This window comes from Schistocerca americana, chromosome 3 (genome assembly GCF_021461395.2).
Source record: "Schistocerca americana isolate TAMUIC-IGC-003095 chromosome 3, iqSchAmer2.1, whole genome shotgun sequence".
Lineage (NCBI taxonomy): Eukaryota > Metazoa > Arthropoda > Insecta > Orthoptera > Acrididae > Schistocerca > Schistocerca americana.
In genome coordinates, this window is record NC_060121.1 from 795,039,275 (window position 1) to 795,050,620 (window position 11,346).

The 11,346-nt window shown below is 37.0% G+C and overlaps 1 protein-coding gene across 1 annotated transcript; it reads left to right on the top strand.

The window, feature by feature from the left end:
• Positions 1-3,183: 3,183 nt before the first annotated feature.
• LOC124605669 (acyl-coenzyme A diphosphatase FITM2) lies at positions 3,184-7,549 on the top strand. Its single transcript, XM_047137513.1, has one exon. It carries the CDS (start codon positions 3,243-3,245, stop codon positions 4,371-4,373), a length of 1,131 nt encoding a protein of 376 aa, XP_046993469.1. The 5' UTR covers positions 3,184-3,242; the 3' UTR covers positions 4,374-7,549.
• The last annotated feature ends 3,797 nt before the right edge of the window (positions 7,550-11,346 follow it).

An 11,346-nucleotide genomic window follows, 5' to 3' on the forward strand; every position in this document is an offset into this window, starting at 1 on the left:
ATACTGCACAGTCATCTACCGACATTCGCAATTGATTGTTTGATACTCGCAAAGTGGTGGAGGGGTGGTTTACTGACAATACGGAAATTGTGTCACTGGTTGACACTGAAATTACGGAGAAAGCTGATAAAATTGCTAAAATTGTTTGTAATATCAACTGTGGTGCTTATTACAGTACAACACCCATATCGACAGTGTCTTTTCCATTCCATCTGTCCACTGATATTCCATTCATTACCACATAATGATTGACTGTCACCACATGTTTGAAATGAAAAGAATATTGGTGGGAGACGCCCTCCACGGATGGCCAGCACAGAAATAACGATTGCTTTCATCACTACAATATGAAGAATCAATGCTCTTGATTACTTCGAAATGGAACACTGAGACATCTGCTACCCCATCATTGAGGAAAATGAGATTAAAACGGTCCACAGTGCCGCAAACTCTTCCATTTTCCACATGTTGCGATATCTTTCACATTTTTGTCAATAAGAATCTCCTTTCATGATTCTTAAACCAAGTGCTAGCGATGATTAAATTATGCTTTGTGCTTCCATGGATGGCCAGCACAGAAATAACGATTGCTTTCATCACTACAATATGAAGAATCAATGCTCTTGGTTTCTTCGAAATGGAACACTGAGACATTTTCTATCCCATCACTGTGGAAAATGAGATTAAAACGGTCCACAATGCCGCAAACTCTTCCATTTTCCATATGTTGCGATGTTTTTCACATTTTTGTCAATAAGAATCTCCTTTCATGATTCTTAAACCAAGTGTTAGCGATGATTAAATTATGCTTTGTGCAAAATTCTACGAGGTGATTTGCTCTTTCAGCCCTTTCCCCCTGTCCACATTCATTTACTATTTTTGCTTGTCTTCCATTTCCTACTGTCGAATTACAGTCCACATGAATATTAAATTTTCATCTCCCTTAACTATCCGAATAATTTCTTTTATCTCGTCATTCATTTCTTCATCATTTGTACTGTTAGTTGGCTTATAAACTTGTACTACCGTGGCGGGTGTGGGATTTGTGTCTATCTTGGCTGCAATAATGCATTCACTGTGCTATTCATAGTAGCTTACCTGCATTCCTATTTTTTTAGATTCGTTATTAAACCTACACCTGCGTAACACCTATTTGATCTTGTATTTATAACCATGTATTCACCTGACCAGAAGTCTTGCTCCTCCTGCAATAAAGCTCACTAATTCGCTCTACATCCCACTTTAACCTATCCATTTCCCTTTCAAAATTTTCTAACCTACCTGCCTGATTAAGGGATCTGACATGCCACACTCCAATCCTTAGAACGGCAATTAAGGGTACAGATGAAATAACATTGTGGATAGGCTACAGTCCTGTCTCACTCCCTTCTCAACAACTGCTTACCTTTCATGCCCATTGGCTTTTACAGCTGTCGTCTGGTTCCTGTACAAGCTGCTAATTGTCTTTCAATCCCTGTATTTTTACCGCTGCTACCTTCAGAATTTCAGAGAATTCAAGTCAACATTGGCAAAAGCTTTCTCTAAGTCTGCAGATGCTATAAACGTAGACTTGTCTTCCCTTAACCTATCTTCTAAGAGCAGTCGTAGGCGCAGTATTGCCTCCTGTATTCCTACATTCCTCCGCAATTCAAACTGATCTTCCTCGAGGTCTCCTTCTACCAGTTTTTCCATTTTCTGTAAGAAATTCGTGTTAATATTTGGCAACCATGTCTCATTTGTCTGATAGTTTGGTAATATCCACACCTGTGAGCACTTGCTTTCTTTGGAATTGGAATTATTACATTCGTTTTGAAGTCTGGGGGTATTTCGCACGCCTTATACATCTTGCACATGGAAGAGTCTCGAGGCTGTCAATAGTTCTGACGGAATGTCTTCTATTCTTGGGTACTTTTTTCGGCATTGAGTGGAATTTAATTGAACCCGGAAGTGTCTATCATAGAGTAAATATCTCTGGAGTGAGCATTCACATGCGCAGAACAGATTTTGTGTTGTCAACATACACTGCCGGCCTGGTCACGTGTTCTCGGGACGTCGTGTGTTTGTCCGTATAGCGCCCTGTATATTTACAATGTCACTACATCCCTAGTACAGACGGATTCCTTTCGAACGTATCGTGGATTATTTATATATGTTGCGCAGACATTTTAACAGTATCCATTTGATACCGGGAATAAACCAGCTACGTAACTTTTAAGGGCAAGTGATATTACATCCTGCTTCTTTGCGATAAGTGTCACAGTTCAGATGCACTCAATTTTCGGTAGTTTTCGGTATGATATAGTATTACAGAGCGTGACATACATTTTTGCAGTGATAGTCTTGCAAAATGACTTGACAGTGCGCTAGTACTCCTGCATGTGTCCGAAAAACACCGAATTTGCCACACATCAGAGATTATATCCCTGCTAATTCGTCCTTTTTTCTGGTATTTCTGCGCATTTATTTTCTCGTTTTTGCGACCTAAAGCACAATTTTTCTTACTGGTGACACTTTGAAGTATTTATTTAACGCATTTTACGTTCTTGCTCTCAGTTTATTAAATAATTAGAAGACTGAGTAATCTATATACATAATCGACAAGTCACTGATAAATGCGTGGAGGATAGTATTTGCTGAAACAACTAACCATTCCCTTTCCTGTTCCACTAGCAAATTTACGAGAGGAATCGATTGTTTGTAAGCTTCTGTACGAGCGGTAATATCTATTATATAGTCATAAAATCGGAGAAAGAAAGGTCTACAGAATCAAGCCTTAATTATAATGCGTCTCGAAATTTTTAAACATATACATGTCTCTTACTAATATGATAACTATAATTAGAGCTACATGGTATGTACCCATGAGAAGCTACTACCTCTCCTTTCACATATTTTTCTTTGCATCCGTAGCAACAACAGTAATTCACCATCGCTATTACACTATCAACAAACGGTGAAACACAACAAAAACTCTTGATATTATAAACTTCAAACGCTGCAGAAAGCACGCACGCACAGTGAAGTCCCGAAAACACGTGATAATCCTGGTTTAATGTTGACAACGTGCGCAGAACGCAATGCCCACTCCAGAGATTTTTACTCTATGGAGTCTATCTGTGATATAAAAACTTTGAACGAAGAGGGAGGTTTAACATCCTTGCTTTGCACGGACTAATGTTTGGAAAATATCTTTGGTTGTACTTATAACATTGCAGTATCATGTAGCTATGTAATATTCGATCATGGCAACGAGAAGGCGCCCGTTGCATCAAAATGCAGGGTCGAGACTTAACTTCAGGCCTCAGGAAAGTTATTCCTTTGAAGCAAAGGGAAGGAAGCCTCTACCAGAGCCGTCGTCGATATGCAACGTCCTACTGATGATGGTGCTTCATGTCTGCAGGAAGACTTTGTTTGTAGATACAAGCATTAAGGTGGCTGTGTATGGTGGTTGTTTATTTCTCCTTTCACTCATAGCAGATATATTACCTTTTCCACGCTCATACTTTTCAAGTTCTGCGAATGTGTTTAATGTTTATTTCGTGAAACTCGGTTGGGGATGGACGCTCCTCGTAGCTTTTCCATTTCTAATTTTGACAAGTTACACTTATTGCTGTGGTAAGCGTGAGCTTGTCCTGAAACACTTAATGAGACTTGGTATATCCACGTGCTGTTGGTTTTTTTGGGTTAATACGTTCAGTTACATAGAATCAAATTATGGAAGGTGCAACCCAAAGAAACACAGCTCGAAATCAGTATGCCTGGGAGCAGGTGGAAGCTGGTATGGGTTTGATTTATCAGGGCATGCATTTATATTGATTTATAGCAATCTCGTGTTGATTGAAGAAGCGAGAGCTATAATAGGATGGGAAGGAATACGCGACTTGATACGGAATGAAGAACACGCAAGAAGCAACAGTGATGCGTCTGTTAGCAATAGCCCATTGAGGTTGTTGACAGAAGTTGAGTTCCTGCGTTTGAAAGAGTCGTACCAAAAATTTACGCCCTATATACGTTCCTTATTTATTGGAATGACTACCTTAAGTGTCTTGTGGGACATTATGTTGGTGAGCACAATTCTTTATTACCATATAATGATTGAAAAGTTCATTAGCGGTGCTATAGCAATTCTTATGTGGTTTGTGACGTATAGGTATTTATATGCTTTAATGCGCAACTTACCTGGTGAAGGACTGTTTAAATACAGAGATTTAAATATAAACAGAAGTGTTCCATTAAACAAAAGATCATCATCAACAAGTGTGAAAAATGATATACCCAGGTTTATGGGGATGCCTTTATATGCAGCAAGAAATGTAGAGGAAGAAAGTCAACAAAATGAAGATCAGTCTTCAGCTGTGAAAACTCAGCTCTGACATATGTAGGTGTGCTCTTCTGAATGACCTGCTGAACAATTAGTTACCTGCACAACTTTTCTAACTTACTTGTTAACATTAGAGGGAGAGCTCTGGAGAAGTAAATTGGTGATCATTGATTATATCAATGAAGCAGGCATTAAATTTAGGACATTTGCAAAAAATTGAAATGCGCACTTGTTTCAGAGTGATTAATTTTCAATCTGATATCTCATTTGCATTGCAATTACTGCTTCACTGTTCTGTTAGAAATCCTGTGTGAAATAGATATTCAGATAAGCTTATGATGCTGCCTGTCCTTCAAAATTTTAATATCCTTCTCCATTATCTGTATGTAATGTTTGTTTGGTATATAAGAGAAGCAACCAGCGAGTGACATGTTACTCTACATCTCTGCGTTTTGGAAGCCTTTTTCTCAGAGCTCTCTATTTTCAATGAATTTATTTTTTTTGGACATGTAATTTAATAGTAATGTGTAACTGAATTTTATAATGTGACAGTCACTGAGGAGCAATCAGTTCAGTTTTGGTACTGAATGGTACTCATGTACAAAACTTGTATCGTGGTAGTTTATTTACGAGGATGAACATGTATGTTTCGTAAAATCTGACATTTTTCCCAGAATTTTACTGTAGAAGCTATAACCAGAAGGGAAATAACATAAATACTTCTTTTGAGGTTACTATTCTTATAGTCTGTCTTTAAGGCACTTAATTTTTTCATGCAGGAAACCAATTTTTGGAATGGAATGTTATTTATAATTGTTGAAATGTGAGATGGCTTTTTAAAGATTTTTTGTTAGGCCTACTGAAAGTAAGAATTACTTTATCATGATTGTTTTGTTTTATTTATTTGGAAATAAGAGCACAAATATCTCTTTTTTTCAGCTGATAACTGTTTGACAAAAAAAAAAAAAAATTGTGTTGCCATTGGTGTATACAGTCCTTCCCTTAGTTCTGTTGCACTGGTGTTCTTTGATGGGTGATGAAACAGTAGCAAATTGCTTCAATTTCTTTATATTTTGAAATTGCAGTGCCTCACAATCAATCTGACTTTCTGATTAAATTTTGCATATTGTAAGATGATTTCTGTGATTGTCTGGTGTTGAACACTTGTCAAAACACCCTCTCACAGGCAACACTTTCCTTCCTTTGTAGAATATTCACAGTATGTCTGTTGCTATTCTCCTTGCATGCAGAAGGTGCATTAGATTTGTCCTGATTGTAAAGAAGACTGGCAGTATTGTTGTATTCTGATTAAAATTATTTTGTGTTTGACATTCCAGCGAGTCAAGTGGTACTGGCCGTCTGCCATCCAATAGTAGTTGAGTGCCTAGTGCTTGCTGTGTTGCCTGTAATGCAGGTTTCATATATTGCCTTGTAAAGCATAAATGGCTGTGCACAACCAACACTGCTGTCCACAACTCCAACCCGCCAGTCTTAAAATTAAGTTTAATCGGAATATATCCATTGACACAAATTTTACATTATGACAGCATACTCTGAAACTGCAGAAATGGGTCAATTCTGTGGGGACCACATATGCCAGTAGCATGAATAGACAGCAGTTTGTATTTGATGGATATGTGCCTCAGAGTTAACACTTTTAATGACAAATCCTTTTTATAAAAAATTTGGCAGTGTGTGCATTTGATTTGTGTTGTGCAATATGGTTGTCTGATATCTACTCTTGTACACTCCTTCAGGGAAAACTAGATAATTTTAAGCTGTCAGAATTGTATTTTTGTGTGTTGGATGAGCATAGTCATATTTGCATTGATAGAAATGACCCGTGCATTTGGTATCTTTGAAATACTGAAGTTGTCTGAAATGATCTGTTTGTGTCGATCCATGTCATCATCAATATCCAATGTGTAAAATACTCAGTATAAGAAGAATTGTAGTTTATCTCATAAGACCACATTTCTTGGCTTTTCAACTAAGTTTTACAATTTAACCGAGATGTAAGGGCAGTGTGATAAGACACCAGAACTTACATTCCAATAGGAAATATTGAAAGAAAAAGTCACTGTAGTGTTTTATTTCTGTCTGCACATACGTCATGCACCACATCATTATGCTACAGGTCAAGGTTTGCATCCAGTACTGAGAGGCCCTACTGGCCTGGTATGTGGGAACTGTAGCCACACTCCTTTTCTCATAGCTGTCCTTACCGTAATCTGAATTATTGAGTACTTTCCATATGTAAATAAATTCTGTGGTTGCTCATGTATGTTGACAGACCTTACTTTTGATAATTCTTTTGGCTTGTGATAACTTACAAAGAATATTAGATAGTTCGATAAATACTTCAGCCTGTGTGTAATTTCTCTTCGTATGTATGCTCTCCAGTTTTCGTAGCATTCAAATCTGTCTTCATTGTTTTCTAGATAATGTTTTACTTAATGGGAGGGGAATGAATAAATTAACTCGGTTGTATGCAAAGACTTAGGTTTACTGCAAGATCGGTGTTACTATTAGGAAATACTCATTTATTCCTTTAAAAGATGCAATATTGGAGTTTTTGCCATGTACATGTAATGTTTTAACAGTAATTCAGGTTACAGTATCAGTGGAAATGTCTGAGAGTGAGAGCCAGATGAGAAACTTTTTGTGCTCTTATGTGTTTGATTTTTGAGGGATGTTCAAATCCTTTTTCAGCCAATACGCTCTCGAAAAATTGTATTAAATGTCTTTCAGAATTGCAATTAAATGTTGACCAATGTAATCAATTTATTTTATATTTATATTGAACCCATTTCTGTTTTGTGTACCTGTAAATCTGACTTTGGGTTTCCATTTTTAATGTATGTTTGAAAAATGCTATTGTGGTAAGAGGAAGTTAGAGAATTCAGATGAAATGTGTTTTTTGCCAGGCAGCTGAACTAAAAGATTTACATTTTCTCACAGTATATTTATGAAATACAGCAAACTATTTATGTATTGTAGGCTCTCTATCTCAATTTGAAATTTATTTTATTCCATTATGTGAAGGCTGTGAAGCTTTTATTAAGACAGTACAAATTATTAAACTTCGTACCAGTGGTAATGTTGCCCAGATAGAAGCCAGGAAGCAAGTAGCAAAATGTGAAATACATAAAATGTATATCTGTGATGTGTTTTTCTTAACAAATATGTATTTTAAGGATTGTTAAAATATATACTTTTCTATATTAACTGTGTTACATTTGTGTCCATTTGTTTATATTTGTCTAAATTGAATATGAACACCGCTCTTCTACAACAGAACACGCATCTTACCTCACACTACACATTCAAAGCTTTGTATCCAAACAAATAGAACTGGTTTTGTGGCAAGAGGTGAACTATTGTTTCCCTTTGAGACTTCAAAAAAGTATGTGTGGACTAGTGCCGCAAACATACATCTGTATGTGTGAAGAATGGGTCAGTTTTCTGAATCACTGGTAACTGCAGTTTTGGACTCCAAACTTAACACACAGGAGTCAAATTAAATGAGAATAAGAAACAGTTGAGGGAAAAATCTAACCACTAATAAGCAATAAGCGAGTTGCTTGTTAACAATGCTGAGGGAGACTCTTCAGACAAAGTAACTCGATAGCATTAAGTTTGTCATGTAAATTGATGATGCGCAATTGCTTTAAAGTACCAAGATGAGAGCTTGGCAACTTGTTACAGTGTTCTGGGATAGATTTCCTCCTCACAGAGAACAATCCTTGTGGACGTCCTGTATGACCAGATATTTTATTTACAAGGTGTCGCCATTGTTTTAATTTTTGATGTCAATGTCTGTCTCATCATGCTGTAGCTGACTTTGTGCAAAAACTTATCCAGCTTCATCAACAAACAATTGTCCCAGTTCAGTGTGCACTTTTTAATATCACTAGACATAATTTATCTTCTGATTCTGATGATTATTGTCCTTGAGTATAGCTTCATTTGGATTTACGCACACGTGTTTCAGTATTTAAACTCTTGATTCATTTCTATTTGAGGGTCAAGTGAATGAAGGTAGGTAGCTCATAATTGACAGCGGTACTTCTGAACATTTGTGTTTTCGCATTTACTTTTTAATACAGGATTTGAATAAACGTTCTTATCTTCCACTGAATTATTCCATGCACTCATCGTGATGTATAACTGCAAGACATTCTTTCATTCAATGGATACACTAATTTTATATACCTTATTCGAGGTTACTAAGTGAGATTAATTGTTCAGGCACTGCACTTGCATTAAAGGGAATAGTTAGATGTTCCATAGAACATATGTACAATTCAAATACCTAATCAGTTTTCCAGATTTATATTTTCTTTAGTTTCATATGACGTAATGCATGTACCAAGATGGTTTCTGTGAAATACAGTTAAATTTGCTTGCCACCATCTTGTCCATTTTCTCTTCATTACCATATTGTCTTCCAATCCTCGTTGTATTCTGTTTCTGATATTCTGACTGTTTTTCGCACTGATTCAGCAGTACTTGCACTAATTGTAAAAACTTGCTTTGAAAGGGCAGGACACTTTGAACAAAAAAACAGTTCTTAAACTATAACCATATAAAATCAGAGAAATATTTACTTTCACAAACTGTAAGTACAAGTGAACAGAGACCATTTGTCAACACACAGCACATTCTCACAGATCATGTCCAGCACAGGTGTTGTTTGTTCTCATACTGGTACCAAAGCATTTTACAGGTTGTAACTTACTGTATAGCGTAGTGATTTAAGGTGATTGGCAAATTGCTGTTATAGTTGCAGTACACACAAATTATAGCTTATTTCTGATTGGGGATAAAGGATAGCATATCTCAATATGATCTGCAACAACTACTATGGATGAGACAATAATATTGGCATGACACGAAGGCAGCTGAGCCTTGAGTTGTATATGCAAAAAGTATTTTTAAAAAGTTACTGCTGGAACAAGAATGGTGCACTCAGTTCAGTTCCAGTGTGAGCTTTTTGCGAGTATGTAGGACGTAGTCAGCTTTGACTGTTCTGGGTACTTTCACTCATACCCAAACTTTTTTTACACCTCAGTATTTGACATCCTCCATAATATAAATTTATTAAGTGCGCACCCCCTCCCCCCACTCTCTCTGTTATTGTTTTATTTGGCCTCCAGATTTTGTGCTGTTTGGCCATCGAGAACGTGTGTGTACTTGGAATACTTTTTCTGCAACAAATGTTTATCAGATACCTGTAGAATGATAAGTAAATTGGACATATTTATGTAATTAATTCACATCACTTCTTCGATATAGTAAGTAGTACAGATAAATGAAAATGTGTGTCCTGCAGATTTTTTCCTCTACTCTTAAGAAAACTGACAGTCACTTTATACAGGTAAATGTCCTCCACTATTTAATTCTAGAGTTTTTCTAATCTCATAAATCGACATTTTGTTGTTGGTTTCCTCTGCCATTCTATCTTGCTAATATGTCTTCATTGGTGAAGGATCCTGGATGACTTTCCTGCCTGATAGTTTAACTCAATTCCCTCCAACATCCCCTGCCCCTCCCTCTCTCTCTCTGGTTCAGTGATGTTGGTCTTCTGAAAGATGTGTATCTGACAACTTTAGCATATACTGTTCGTGATGAATGAATTTCTTGACACAAAAGCCATCATAGACTGTTAGATAACTTTTGCTTATGTGAATGACATTAAAGTGTTACTGAAATAAGTTAATGCAGAGATTGCCCCTTTTGTTATTATTTGGGCAATATGTTCCTGTGGGGCATATTTTACTTTCAAATCATTTTAAATTTCAAGTACTATGATCTTTGTTAAGTGTAGTTCTATTGAGTTTATAGTAGTTTTTTTCTTCTAGTCTCTCTCTAGGATTTTCAGTTCAGAGATTTTGAACCAGCATTGTAATGAATGTGTAACAACTGAAAATTTGCATTAGGTTAGGACTTGAACCTGATTTATTACTTGTTCTGAGGAGTCCCCTTAACCAGTAGGCCACCATTTTTTCCACCTATATTACTTCATCAGTGTTTAGCAAGGTTTCTATTGAGCCCACACTTCCTCTTTAATTTGCAAGACTTTACTGGTGTATTCATTGGCGACAGAAGCATGTTAATGACTTGACCTCCATCATACTAGACGATCAGAGCAATAAGCAAGTTTTCCTATTTTTTAAAACATTAAACACAATTTACCATGTTGAAATAATTTTATTGATGTTGTGCAATGCTGCTGTTACTTTTCTACATAGTTGGTTGATTTTAGTAGTGTGACAAGTTTTCCGAACCAGTGTTGTACGGGTCAGGCCCTGTGCTCTTAACCAGCTGTTCACTGTTGATGCAACCATTGGTGTTGAAGTGAGTACCTTCAAGATGATCTTTGAGTTGACATATAAAAACCACTTTGGGCAAGATCTGGTCAATGCAGAGGAAATAGGAACAGCTCCAAGTTGAATCTTCAGAGCTCCGCCCAGTCACTATCATGAAGGAAGAGAAGAGAACTTTGCGAGACAAAAGTCCATGATTTTTCTTTCTTGTATATTACTCAAAACATTACAGTACCCTCTGCATTCACTGTGGTTTTGTGAGGCAGGAAGAGAATGAGCAAAACCTGCTGACAGTCCCAAAAGATGGTTGCCATAATTTCCCTTACTGAATGTCTCTCTCTGTCTACTGAGGTTTCATCCCTAGTGACAAGCTGTTTGAAGAGCAGATCTCCCCCTCCGTATGTCTACAAAAATTCTGCCCTTAACTATCCACTGCTGCTTGTGGACATCACTCAGCAAACATGGCACCAACCTTGCACAGACTTTGGTATAGTGAAGTAGTGAAGATAGTCGGTCAGGACCTTCGCGACGGATGAGCATTCAATTGCAGCCCTACGAGGTAGCCGCATTTAATTGTTGTCTGTGGTAATGCGACAGTCTTCCTCCATAATATTGCGAATTGCAATACTGGGTGTACCGGTATGAAATGAGCGTTAATATACAAATGTGTCGATAGGGAACACTTCTTGTGAACGA